Source organism: Daktulosphaira vitifoliae, unplaced genomic scaffold (genome assembly GCF_025091365.1).
Source record: "Daktulosphaira vitifoliae isolate Bord-2020 unplaced genomic scaffold, ASM2509136v1 Scaffold_1, whole genome shotgun sequence".
Taxonomy (NCBI): Eukaryota; Metazoa; Arthropoda; class Insecta; order Hemiptera; family Phylloxeridae; genus Daktulosphaira; species Daktulosphaira vitifoliae.
This window is the reverse complement of record NW_026099572.1, coordinates 27,949,364-27,964,312: the sequence shown is the minus strand read 5'-3', so window position 1 is coordinate 27,964,312 and position 14,949 is coordinate 27,949,364. Positions and strand designations below refer to the sequence as shown.

The window sequence follows — 14,949 nt, the reverse complement described above, 5'->3', positions numbered from 1 at the left end:
AAACGAAAACTTTCACAAGTATAAGTACTTAAATAATTAATAATAGATGTAAAACCAAAAATCTAAGGTGTATAAAATTATATTTGATTAAGGTGATAACATTTTTTATTTTTTTTTACATGAATATACAAATACCATACAATGATTTTATATCAAATTAATGAAGAAAATATATCTTGATTAAATAACTTTTTGCTAGTACTTTCTAATCCATTTAGATTGTCCGCTATTTTTGTATTTAAACACAACCATTTATTTTTACCCATTTGTTTGTAAAATTTCACAACATAATTATTCATTGTAATAGATAATATGTTACCAATATGTGACCAACTAACTTTCCATTTCTCTTTTTCAGGATCATTAATTTCAGTTTCTTTCCAATCACAACAATCATCACTTTCCCATATAATCACTCTACCATCAGAGGAACAACTTGCTATCATATATTTTTGGATTCCTGGAGATGGACACCAACTTACATCTCGTATTATTGCTAACTGATTATCAGATTCGTGCAATAAATTCCATGCACATTTTTCATCTTTCCATATTTTAATTTTACAATCATTACCACCACTAAGTATTACTTTATGCTTATTAATTAAATAAGGTGCCCAACTTAAGCTGTTAACACCATTTAAATGGGCATTTGGTATTTTCGACACATCCCATTTATGATCATTATATGTATGAATTGAAATAGTACCATCAGCACTAGCACAAGCAATAAGGGCTCCGATTTTGTGAGGAGCCCAAGAAATAGCTTTAACAGAAGAAGTGTGTCCATCATAACTGTAAATAGTGACCCACTGATTAGATTTGTTTATTTTTCTAACTATCAACTTACAATCAGATCCACAAGAAGCTAAAAATCCAAACTTTGGATAAGAAAATGACACTTGCCATACAGGACCTACATGATCCTTCAACTCTATTGTCGGATTTTTATTGGCTTCAATAGTATCAACAATTTGAATTATGCCATCAGCTGAACTAGTACATACGAAACGACTATAGTAATCAATATCAGATGATAGGATTTGGCGCTGGTGAGTACTATCACTTGTATTCAATACGGATAACATAATTTTTGAATACTTAATCAAATAAAAAGTGAATAATTAAAAATGTTTAGTGTTCACCGTTACAAAAAAATATTTCTAACAGACAAAAACTAAACACTCAAAATATCTACCATGTGATACTAACAATATTTTCAAGAGATAAAAACTAACTTCAAAACACAGATGTAGATAGTAAACTAGAACTGGTGATAACAACTTATGAGGCAAATAACTGCCATTTATTTTCTGGGCAAACATTTCATTTCTATATTTCGTATAAAAACATTTTTTAGCTTCGATGCGAAGCTGAGAAGGTATTTATTTTACTATGATGAGTTTTTCTTTTTGTGTCTGTTAACACTTTTTCTCAGCTCTCACTGAACCGATTTCTTTTAACGATACGTCAAAAGATCACAAATCGTATCTAGTCGAATACATTACCCTTAAAATTAAAAACAATTTCCCTCGTTCNCGTATCTAGTCGAAGACATTACCCTTCAAAATTGAAAAAATTTCCCTCGTTCCCCCTAAATGGGGGAAACCTCCAAAAAAATTACAAATTTAAAAATCGCTAATTTTCGAAATTTTTTCAAATTTTTTTACTTAAAACTGCTATAACTTTTTCAAAATTGAACAAATCAATGTAATTTTTTTTTATAGATGCATGATGTCTTTAACTATCATTTGATATATTTTTTTTATAAATCTAAACCTTTACCTGCCTACAGGGGGGATTTAAAATGACAACTTTTTCACAAAAAATTAACTTTTGAAAGTCTTCCGAAAAGCCTGACACTTTTATATATATCTTAAATTAAAGCTAATATTATATACTTAATTAGGGAAAATAAAAATTTCAGGTTTTATCTTGTCTACACCATGAAAATGGCTACCATATGCTATTTTTGTGTGAAAATTNTTGACCTCTGGACTTGTCTTCATGGTGAAAACGGCTACCGAATGCTATTTTTGTGTGAAAATTTTCGATTTTATAATTTACATTTTTTACTTTAAAGTGCTATAACTTTTTAAAAAATGTATGGATCAATACAATTTTTTTATGAGAAGTACTATTTGTATACATCTTTTATTCGACATATTTTTTTTAAATCAAACTACTTCCCCATATACGGGGGGGGGGTCAAATCTGAAAAATGCATATAGAAAGTAGAACTTTTTCAACTTAACTTTTTTAAGTGTTCCGGAAGATCTGACACTTTTATATATATATTAAATTAAAGGTAATGTAATATACTTCATTATAGAAAAAAAAAATTTGACCTCTGGACTTGTTTTCGTGTTGAAAATAGACATCAAAGTTAATAAAAAAAATACGATTTTTGTAAAATAATTCTTTTTTATATTTTTAACTTAATACTGCTATAACTTTTTGGAAAATGTATGGATCAACACAATTTTTTTATGAGAAATAATATTTTTTAATAAACCCTTTTTCATTCGACATACTTTATCTTAATCGAGATATTAATAAGGAACCAGCAGATCAAGTAGCTTTTGGAATAAAACACCAATTTTTTTAAAATTAAACACTATCTAAAGATTTGCATCGAAGCGTTTTTTTTTTATAGTGATTTTAATCACTGTCAGATATCATTATACTTGATCCAACTATGCCACGTCACACTGTGCCGCGACCACCCTGTGCTGGGTTTTATATATAATTTTTACATTTTTTACACACGAATAAAATTTTAGTTGCGCGTAAGTGCGCCGGACTTACCATTTGATGTCCAGTTTACGACTAACTTACAATACATACCTACGTTGCACCGCCCCATACTTTTTCTATAACAAAAGTATCTCCTGTTTTTCCTCAATATCAAACAGTCTGCTTTAAGTAACAAAAGCGTCACTTTTTCAGCTTCGCACCGAAGCTGAAAAGGTATTAATTTTACTATGATGTGTTTTTTTTTTTTATTTTTTTTTTTTTGTGTCTGTGAACGCTCAATCTAAGATCTCGCTGGACCGATTTTCATGAAAAATATTTCAAAAGATTACAAATCGTATCTAGTCGAAGACATTACCCTCAAAAATTGAAAAAAATTCCCTCGTTCCCCGTAAACAGGAGAAATCCCCCAAAAAATTACAAATTTAAAAATCGCTAATTTTCGATATTTTTTCAATTTTTTTTACTTAAACTTGCCATAAGTTTTTTAAAAATTACTGAATTAGTTAAATTTTTTTTTATAGATACCTTAGGTATTTACCTATCATTTTATATATTTTTGTGAACATTTGACCCTTTACAAGCCCACAGGAAGGGTTTCAAAATGGTAACTTTTTTACAAAAAAGTAACTTTTTCAACTTAACTTTTGAAAATGTTTCGGAAAGACTGACATTTTTATATATACCTTAAATTAAAGCTAATGTAATATACTTTAATTTGAAAAAAAAAATTGACCTCATGGTAAAAATGACTACTGTATTCAAAAATATGCTATTTTTGTGTTAAAATTCTTGGTTTTGTATTTTAAAATACCTTACAAGGGGAGTACAGATTTTCATAAATATTATATAAATAAAAAATTGATATAGCCTAGAAAGTTAAACTTATTTAAATTTTTTTGCTTTTTGAAGTCGAGAAAAATAATTTTGAAATTTGAATTAGGTTAAATAGTCAATTTTTTCAGCCTACGGTAGCGATGTACGGTTGCCGAGTTGGTTCAACTTATGTATTACGTGCTTGGGATACAATGTTCCTACCCGCGTATGGCAAGGAACTTTTTGCTTTTTTCTTAATTCTTTTTAAGTTAGAATAAATTTTCAACTGCTATAATTTTTATCTCATTTCGATTCAATAACTTCAATAAAGATCAAGGATCCCATCACTGTAGTCGCCACTCGCGAGAAGAAATTTTTTATTCATATTAAAATTATTTTACTATATTTTAAGTTTTAGCTTCGATGCAAAGCTGAGAAGATATTTTTTTGTGACTATCATTTATATTCTCTGCTCTAACTTGAACTACTTTTTTCAACGATACGTCAAATGACTACAATTCGTATCTAGTTGTAGATATTACCCTCAAAAATTGAAAAAAAATTCTAATTTATCGATGAAACAGTTACTTATCCCATGTTCTCCATACAAGCAATTAAAATAATTCATTCCTAATGTTTTCAAGGTATTTATTGACGAATCAAGTTTGATATTATAATTTGATATGATAGGTTTCAAATAAAAAATTAAATCATTTTAATTTGTATTTTAATAATTTTTTTACTCTACTTGTGTGTGCTACTACTAGACTATAATATTCCAAATTTTTTGGTAACATGTTGCTATTCCTAAAAAAAATGATGGTTAATTTCTCCTGAATTAAAAATGGATTTTTACAATTATAATTAAATTTTATAATACGTACAATTTAACAAATTTGTTTCGATTGGTTCATTTAGTAAAAGCAAATCATTAAAATTAATTAAGTTCTGAATATTTCAATTGTAGAATATTTTTAAACACCAAAAGTTACTAGTTAATGATTACTATTATTTCTATTTCAGTTATCTATTACGATAAAAATGCAAAAAAAAAATGAGTTTTTCTGATAAATATACTATAAATAGTAATTATAAAATTTTCTGACTGCATATTAATCATAAAAATAGCATTGTTTTAATTCTCATAGAATTTTCTATTTAATGATGTCAATTTCAAACTTGTAATTGAGCTAAAAGTTATGGTAACATATTCAATTTTTTTTACTATAAACTTTCACAAAAATTTTTCATAAACTTTAAAGAACCAAAAAAATAGGTTAAAAATGAAAATTTGGACTGATTATTTTTAACATATTAAAAATCAAATTAAAAATAATTTGAAAACAATTTTTTTTTCTTTTAATTATTATTTTATATGTAATTTGTAATAATATAAAAAATTAGAAGTGATAGAAAAAGTCTAATTGCATATTTAAAAATAACGCGAAAAGTTGATTTAGAAATGTATATTTTTGGTTCTGATGAAAGTTCCTTGTAGCCCAGTGCATTTATTTATAATAACAAACAATTTTTATTGAAAAATATTGTATCAAGCCCTTTAAATATTTATACACGTAAAACTAAAGCAAAATATAACTTCTTTATTATTATAATTTCTCCGTATAAATTACAATATTAAATTATTTAATATCAATTTCATACTAAATTTAATAACTATAATTAGTATTTATTCATATATTATATTTTAAAATCAAAGAACTACTAATCAGGATATAAATCAAAGAAATAAGAATTGATGTTGCTTTTGGAATAATCCACCGATTTCTCTATGTGAAACACTATCTACAGATTTGCATCAAATCGTTTTTTATGATAGTGATTTTAATCACTGTCAATTATCATTTATACTTGTCTCATCTATGCTTCGTCCACACTGTGCCTCGACCCCACTGTGTTACCGTTTTTTTCTTTCTGTTGGTGCTAAAATTTTAGCTGGTTGGCCATATAACATCATAAAACTGGCCACAATCATTTCTACCTTATGAAGAGAGTATTCATAGGCAAGGTTTAGCTCTTTCAAAAATATTGAAAATTTGTAATTAAAAAAATCGCAAAATCAACATAAATTTTACTGAAAAATTATATATAAAGTGAGAACAATAGAAACCCGTTTTCTTACTTTCTGAACACTCTATATATCACTGCATAAATTAACAATAGTTTGTATTTAATTTCATATACAAACTTTTTAAAATTTATATTTAAATATATAATCTTAGGGTTTTTAGTGCATTAACCCCGAACCTCATTTATAAATGTTAACTTTTAAATTTCATACGTACATAATTAACCAATTTATTTATTAGATAATGTTCTAATTAAGAAAATGATTGGTTAATAACAACTTTGGACCACTATTTTAGAAGTTATTATCATTTTTATATTTAGGCGGCAGAATGAATACGGAAAGAGCAGAAAAATGTGTTAAAATATAGCAGCACCCACAATTCTCACCATTAGTTATTACTTTTAATTATTAGTAACTTTTAAAATATTGATCGGAGTATTTTTTTGGGGGATGTAGAAAGTTCAACAGGTTTTCCCAATGTTCTGATTGTGTTAGTTGATAAGTACTTGCCTGACTGTATTCATCCTCAAAACTAACTACAAGACTAATAATGATAATCAATAAATTTTCAATAATTTGAAATGATTTTATATTTCGTGTAACGAGATTTTAAACTTTTTATTTTGAAACTATTGTATTAATCTTTTATAAAACAGCTCTTGCAATGACTTATAGTTTAAAATATATTTTTGAGCTTTCAAAGGGTTTTTGATGAAACATAATTTTTAAATAAAAAATTATTAAAATTTTTTTAATTACTCACTGAAAAATTGAGTATAATAAAATTAATGCAAACATAAGATGAAAGAAAAATTACAAAAATAAAAAAAAAGTTGTTTTCTACTTGAAAACCTCATAAAATAAATTTATTTATTATTTAGTATTACCATTTATCGTTAAAAAAAAATTCATTAATTTTAGTGCATTAATTATAATAAAGGTTAATTTGTTATCTTAAAAAGATTGACCAATTCTTATAAAATATATATGTATAAAAGCAAATTATCAATAGTATTTAAGTTCTTTATTATATATTTCCATTCATCCATTGTAGCTTTTCGTCGTTAATCTGTGAATATTGTTCAAATACCTCTCAACATTCATGACATTCACAAAAGTTTTCTTCAGAGTTACTTTTGTCTAGACATATGACTCAAATATTATATAGTATTAGGAATATTCGCAAAGTAGCCGTGTTCGGTAAGCGAGGCAAGTGTTGGCGTTATAAACCGAATCAAACGTGGTTTTATCACGCTTAGAACCGATAGGGTTGATGCTAAGAATACCAGAAAATATTTTGGACAAAGTTTTTCCGAACTTGACTGGGTGAAAATTGCCTAAGTTATTATCGCCAGAAGCAGAAACAATAACAATAAGGGGACCAGTGTAGTGTAGTGGAAAGCATTGAGGAACATTGAGTTGCCTGATTGCTGACGTATAAGAAGAATCGACATAGAGCGAGTTTATACTTGAAGTTGGCGGACCGAGTGACGTCACAACGATGACTTTGGGTGAGATACAATCCATGCTGTTAGTTTCATAGAGTAATTACTCTATGGTTAGTTTAAGGATGGGTATCAGAAATTTATTTAATGACGGATTTAGTGAATGTAGGATTTTTTGTGAAAAGGGCTCGTTAAAGATTTAGGACCTTGATTGCTCTTATCAGAATTACGCAAATTATTCGTGCATATTTGTGAGTTGGAAGTTTAGTTTGCAAAGTGCTTCTACGACGCAGTGGTGCTGATCACCTCCTTTCGGATTAGGTCTAGATTGTATCCAGAACCCCAGTGGGCACCGTAAATGTACCGAAAAGGAGAAACTTTGGTTTCAAAACGGGTAAAAACAATAAATAAACACTCAAACAGAATAGTACTCTAAAAATAGGCGGGTGACTTCAAATGTACATGAAATAAACACCGATAAATCGTAGCTGTAATATTTAATATTCTTGTAACTCTTTGAGTTAAATATTTTTTAGGTTTAAATTCATGTTTTAAAAGTATTTTTTGTTTTAAATAATGTTGATGATCAGTTCTTATTATATGTATAGAAAGATTTAAGGAATAAAACAAAATTTTCATTTAACAACTAATTGATGGAGATATGAAAAAAATCTGTTAATATTGGGTACTAGGTTAAATTAGGTTTATAATTTTTGTTTAGAAAATATCATATATGTAATATAAGAACTTAACATTTTTTTTATTGTAAATAGGATATTTCATGTGATAAATAAAAGAAAGCTTTCTTCAAATTTAAATATTCAACCATCTTGATACACGTATTAGGTTTGACCAATCGTAAAATAATTTTGCATATCTTATTTTTATATGTATTAGAATAAATGCTATGATTGCGACCTAAAATATGTATAAAACAATTTTTTACCTATACTACTAATGACCACTCTATTGGACTCAAAAAATTATGATTTTCAGGTTATTAAATATTTGTTTACGAAATTTAATTTAATTTTTATCAGTAACATTTTGTTACAATGAACCTTTCCATATTTTATCAGAGTGTGAAAAGTTTAAGTCCAAACCTAAGTTTGCATCATATAACGTAAGTCGACATAATATACAGAAAAAAATGAAGGCATTATAAACTAGCCGTATTTTAATTTAAATCTTTGTAACGATTTAAAAATGTTATATTTTTATATTTTTATGTTTTCTCTAAAAATTGACAAAATTAACTTATGTTAGATTTCAGGTACAGTTTTGATTTTTAGTATAAAAACTTACGTGTAAGTATTACCAATGATCACTTGGTCAAAGCCCAACTTACAATATCCATCTTTAATTGCTAGCTTATAAATCCAATCTAAAGTACCTGTATGATCAACAATATATTCAGAAAATATTTCTCTTCTCATGTCTAGATATCTTTGAATTAATGTTTCAACTGAATTTTAATAATTATATACCGCGGAATGATTTGATTTGTCAAATTCCTCTATTATTTTGTCTAATGAATCCTGAATTAAACTTCCAATATTAAGAGGTTTATTTAATGTCAGATCATACAATAGCTTTATTTGATTAACAAATCATTTATAATCTAATTCATATTGCCCATATAGATGAATATTTATATTATGTATGAAAATAGCGACATATAAAAATTTTAGAAGCATTTTAGCTGATGTGCTTACTGTATGCCGCAACATCCTAGAGCAATAAATGAAATTGCTAAATAATTATTTATGTACGTTAATTTACACAATTTCGTCATTCAAGAAATTTCAAGGACTAAATTTTATATTTTAAAATGGGATCTAATTATTAAGACTGATTAAAATTATAATATATAAATAAAAATCATAACTTAAGAAATTCGATTCTGCATTAAGTACTTTTTACATATTGTATGGTCTGACATTAAAAAATCCTCTTGATATTAATGATAAAACTATTGCTAATAAAGTAGTAGCAAATGTTAGAAAATTTATTTCTAATATATTAGACAAAAAAACATTAGTCGAACTTGACCAAATTAATCATTACGCGATTTATCATTATTTAAATTCAGTTAAAGCAGCTTTTGTGGTCCAGCATAATAGAAACCTGACACAAGAAATAATTACTGACACTGTTAAAGAACGTATGAAATTCCCTGTATATAACATCAATAGGTCCATGTTACTGGTTGATCTTTTAATATGACAAACATATTAGACAGTAGAGTAAAGGAACTAGGATAAAAATGAAAAAAATTGAAGGTGAAGTAAAATAAAAAACTATAATAGTAATATTAATTAAACATTGATGAGGTTGAGCTTCCAAAAATGTTTGATACATTAAAATAATTTCCAGAAGAGAGAAATATATTGTCGCTTCCAAAATATGTCACTAGTCCATTGAATTTACTATTTATAGAAAAATAATGTCTTTAGTTTTAGTTTTATTATATTTGTCTTAATTTTTTTTTTTTGTTATCATTTCATATTTTATAACGATCATTAGGTCCACTATAGGTGTGTCAATGAAAGAATATATTTGAAATGGACTCTAGTATAATTTTTATAACTATTCAATTTTTATAATTAAAATTTCTTTTATCATAGCTAACAGCATCTTTGTCAGCAAAAATATTTTTTATAATATAAGTTTTATTTTTATATTGTATTGCAAACTTTTTTTTATTTAAAGAATAAGAATATTATTTAGTTGTCGAATGAAATACTTATGTATGTTAGTTATATTCAATTATAATGAAATACACGTATTTTGTAAATTGTAAAAGAACTAAAACGCATAATATTATACGAGAAATTAAAATTTGTCGAACTAAACGACATATAAATATAGCAGAATTTAAAACATATTTTTTATAATTTGCATAAATATAGTAATAATTTTATTAAATGCTAATCTAATTTTACCCTGTTTATGCCGTTTTATTATATTGGAACATAAATCGTTTATTTCAACTGTATGAATCATTGATAAAATAACATCAGTAATGAAATCATAACTATATATATTGCTTATTGGTTTAGAGTTCAATCAAGTGTTTTTTTATTTGTCTTGAAGAACAATACTATAAATTTTACTTCTAAAATCTATAAATCATTTATAATTTACAAATGTTAAACTTTTAACCTTTTTTTAGTTAAAATTACAAGTTTAAAATTGATATCATTAAATACAAAATTTTATGATGATTTCAAAAAGGTTTTTGATTAGTTTGATATGATCAGAAACTTATATAATTGCTATTAACAGTAAATTTATGAGAAAAGCCCGAAATTTCGTTAAAATCATTTATTATATTTTTTGTATTTATATCGTAATAAATCGTTTCAATAGAAATATTAATCATCTTACTTTTGGTGTTTAAGCAGATGATACAATTGAAATATTCAGAACCATATTCCTTATATTTATATCCTATAGTTTTTAAATGATTAGTAATAATATCAAATATTAGTGGCGATAGAAAAGATCTAATTGTAGTTTTAAAATTAGCACGAATAATAAAAGTATATTTTTGAATCTAATGAAAATTCCTTGTAGAACCTTTAATTAATAATTAACAACAAATTATTTTCTGAAATGTTTTGTATCAAGCCCTTCACCACCACCGGTGCTCAGTGGTCAACTGCGCTCAGTAGATAAACTTTGCACTCTAAATCAGTCTGGGTTCACGATGTAATAAGGCTTAAATATAAAAGGCAAAATATACGGTACTGTATCAGTGTATCCAAGACAAACCCCTATTTACGCGCCTCCTTTTAAGAATCATAAATAAAGGGTGCTTTTCGACTTTAAAATTAGTGCATTATCATTATCATAACCTTGCATTCTTTATATAGATAATCATTATTACATTACAATTTGTCATTTTATTTTTTATTTTTCATTTAACTCATGCTATTTTAATTGTGACAAGAAAATAATTTTAAATACTAACATAAAAATTTAAGGGGATCCTAAAATATAATTTGTTCAGTTTTTCCGCTAATTATGCAACTGGTCACTGATCAAATTGGAGACTATTAAGCGAATTTTACGTAGAGCTTAGCAGTAGACTATATATGTAGTCTGTACCTCCATAAACTAGAAATTTAAGTAAAAGATTTTAATATGCTATATAGAACTTGAAATTTTGTGAATAAACTAAAGTAAATAAGTCGCTATCATAGCATAGATCAAAGATCTATATCAGAGTTAGTAGCTCAGGTGAGCCATGTGAATTAGCAGAAATATTTAGGGGCTTAAGAAAACTAGCCCCAACAATTTTTTTTTAATGTTATGTTAAATAAAAACATATTTTAGGGTAGGGGAAAATATTAAAATATATCATTTAACTCTCCTAACTTTATTCTATTTATGCTTCACGATGATCGTTTCAAAAAAAAAATTTTGAGGTCTGGCTTAGGTTAGATTTAAAAATTGCATAGATGACACTGGAATAGCACTTTTAGGGGTGCTAAATTATTCCCTAACCCTAATAAATATTTTATATAAATTTCAATACGACTATTTAAATTTTTAGAGGTACTAGAGCATTTTTGTAGTTGCGTCACTTGTCATATTTATATAAATTGAACATTTTTTTTAGCTATCACTTTTTTATTAAAGATAGTATTTTGTTTATGGGATACCAAAATAATTCATAAATGATTACTATTTTTTTATTCTAACAATTATGTATATTAATAAATACTAAAAATGAAATTGTGATAGGTGTTACCCAATTAGTAACAATTTGCTTATTTAGTGACGATACTAGAATTCACATTAACATATATCATTTTCAGAACAAAATAAAATACTAATATATTATTTAAAACAATTATTAAGTCATTTAGTTAATAATAGTGTAAGTATTAATGATACTGTAAGTTACATTAACAAGTTTTATTTGTAATAAGTTTTAATTAGACTGACTTAAGATACCACAATGCAATCAAACCAAATTTTCTGTTAAAGATTGTTATACAAAAACTGAAGCACAAAATATAATGCTTTTGAGACCTAGGATTTTCATTTTCATCCATTCTTTTAGAAAACATGTGATACTACAAAATCATAGCAGTTTAAATAATAATGTTTTTAAGTGAATGGACAATACTTCACATTTCAACAATACATGATTACTAATGGTTTATATAATACAAAATAACTGAAACATTACAGGCCTCATAATAACAATTAGAAGTTTCTATAACATAATACATTATTTTAATATGGCCATTTACTATCCATTGTAAAGATACCAAATTATTTTAACATCATTTTTGACATAAACAATTAGGAAATTGTTAATAAATAATTCAAGTTTTTATCAAAAATATTTTTTTTTTGTATAGATTTTATTATATATTATCTATAAATATAAATTTACAACAATACTTAACTCTATAAAAATAATTAAAGTTATTATCTAAAATATATGTCTACTTTACTTTTAACTAAATGAATTTGAGGTAATAAAAATTGTTTACATTGACATTTCATACCACTTACAAAATCAAAAGAACCAACTCTTAAATTACAGTTTGGACAAATTAATTTTCCTTTCTGCCAATCACCCTAAAAAAACAGTTTTAATTTACTAACACAAGTCTAAAAAATTGGTTAAACTTTTATGGTAAATATGTTACAATAATACTTATAATACTTAACAAAGTAACTATTTAAAACATTGTTTTCATTAAGAACCATAACTAAGCATCAGATTTGAACTAATGAGAATACTATAAATAAGATATTTTAAAGTCTAATCTAATGATTTTGATGTTTAGATTTATTAAAATACTCGATCCTTTATTCTTCACAATAATATTTATTTATATTAATAATGAGTTGAAAATAAATTTTTATTTTAATTTCTAAGTAACACTAGTATAACTAGTATTTATTTATTATGTCATAGTATTTGAAATAGAAATTCATATTTATGTTTAACTTATTTTTGAAAAACTCACAAAAAAATAACAACTTTTAAATATTAAATATGTATATATAATACTAACTTCTTCTACATAATTATTTATCCAATCTGGTAATGCAGTAGAAGATAAATACCAGTTATTTTCCATAACATTTTTATTACAACTATATGTAACTCTCGATGTATCTTTTATTGGTTTTTCATGGCAGTCAAGTATGGTAGATGTTTCACTAGATGCTAACTCATACCGGCATTTTTGACATTTTATACTAATATTACTCATTTTTATTAGTGTAAATAAAAATTCTATAGAATAGAAATTTTATATTAAAAAGTAATTTATTAAACAAGAACTTTGAAAATACCTTTCTTTATAAAATTTTTTTAATCTCTAGAAATTAAACATTTATCTCTATTATAGTAGCACGTATAAAAATTTAATACACAATTAAGACAGGTTTCTAAATTTAATTTTTATCTGACCATCAGAGTATACATAAAATAATTAGAAATCCGTTAATTGAGTTTAGCCAAATATTTATATACATTTCTCAACTTAAATACATATCTAAGGAAAATACTAAAAATTACATGTGCGTGAAGCTACCAATTCCTGGTCCACCAACTTCTTATCACTAACAAATTTCGGTTATCAATATATTATACAGTATAACGCTTTTACCTACCGATAGATGTAGACACATAATACCAAAAAGCATATATTAAACCAATTCGCCAGTNAATATATTATACAGTATAACGCTTTTACCTACCGATAGATGTAGACACATAATACCAAAAAGCATATATTAAACCAATTCGCCGGTTATACACTAGAGATGGAAAGTTTAGTTCATTTCTGTGAATAGTTCATTAGTTCATAGTTCATTCAAGTGAATAGTTCAAATGAACTATTCTTAAGTTCACTAATTTTATTGATCATGCTGATATTGTTTGGCAACGAACTATTCATTTTATCACTATTAGTATAGCAGTACACGGTTCAGTTGTAGTTCACACTACTTATGGGCAATTAAGTTATAAACTAACCCTTAACCTGAACATCATAAACTAAGAAAAAATTATTATTAATACCCTCATGGCTCATGTTATCATTATCACCTAATTCAAGGTAGATATACTGACCAGTAGTCATAAGTTCATATCATAATCAGAAATCTGATCTAATATTTGTACATAGTATGAATTTATTTTATTGTTAAACAGTTAAAAACCGTGTAACATTTTAACAATATAATTTATTTGTTATCTAATTGTAAACAGCTATTAACCATTTACAGTATTTCGAACAACGAACCACAAAGAATTTTTAAAGAAGTTCGCGAACTATTTCATTTATACATTGCTACCAATTTTTTTCGAACTGTGAACTGTTAAGTTACAGGTACTGAAACAGTTCAGAATAGTTCATCTAAGTGAATAGTTCAAATGAACTATTCGTTCACGAACTTAACATCTCTAGTTGGTACGTCGGTGTATACGTTTTAAAGTGTATTTATGCTCCCACCGGCCGTCAGATCTTTGTTGTGTGTATAACCGCCGAATTGGTTTAATATATGCTTTTTGGTATTATGTGTCTACATCTATCGGTAGGAAAAAGCGTTATACTGTATAATATATTGGTAACCGAAATTTGTTAGTGATAAGAAGTTGGTGGACCAGGAATTGGTAGCTTCACACTCGTAAAATTACAATTATGTATTACATCTATATTTGTGGTAACATACTTTTAAACCAGACTACCGCTTAACAAAATCGTATTATCTGTGACCAGGCTAGTTATAAAATAACCTGACTGGTCACGTAAACGAATAATGTTTAACGACCATGGTTTATTTTGACAAACGTAGGCATTCATTTTT

The 14,949-nt window shown here is 26.0% G+C and overlaps 2 protein-coding genes across 2 annotated transcripts; both read right to left on the bottom strand.

Annotated features, from left to right (window-relative positions):
• Positions 1 to 63: 63 nt before the first annotated feature.
• LOC126895432 (protein SEC13 homolog) lies at positions 64 to 1,249 on the bottom strand. Its single transcript, XM_050667280.1, has one exon. It carries the CDS (start codon positions 1,086 to 1,088, stop codon positions 153 to 155), a length of 936 nt encoding a protein of 311 aa, XP_050523237.1. The 5' UTR covers positions 1,089 to 1,249; the 3' UTR covers positions 64 to 152.
• Positions 1,250 to 12,464: 11,215 nt separating this feature from the next.
• Positions 12,465 to 13,686, bottom strand: LOC126894621 (E3 ubiquitin-protein ligase RNF180-like). The gene is made up of 3 exons (XM_050665758.1): positions 13,432 to 13,686; positions 13,149 to 13,372; positions 12,465 to 12,705 (listed from the first exon to the last, which is right to left on the bottom strand). The coding sequence occupies exons 2-3, from the start codon at positions 13,347 to 13,349 to the stop codon at positions 12,553 to 12,555; spliced, it is 354 nt and encodes a 117-aa protein (XP_050521715.1). The 5' UTR covers positions 13,350 to 13,372; positions 13,432 to 13,686; the 3' UTR covers positions 12,465 to 12,552.
• Between the last annotated feature and the right edge of the window lie 1,263 nt (positions 13,687 to 14,949).

What these genes read in the sequence shown, in the direction of transcription:
- LOC126895432 (XM_050667280.1), bottom strand. Translation starts at nt 1,088, where the DNA reads ATGTTATCCGTATTGAATACAAGTGATAGTACTCACCAGCGCCAAATC.
- LOC126894621 (XM_050665758.1), bottom strand. Translation starts at nt 13,349, where the DNA reads ATGAGTAATATTAGTATAAAATGTCAAAAATGCCGGTATGAGTTAGCA. An exon ending in TAAATAATTATGTAGAAGAA is followed by an intron (nt 12,706 to 13,148) that starts GTTAGTATTATA and finishes CTGTTTTTTTAG; the next exon opens with GGTGATTGGCAGAAAGGAAA.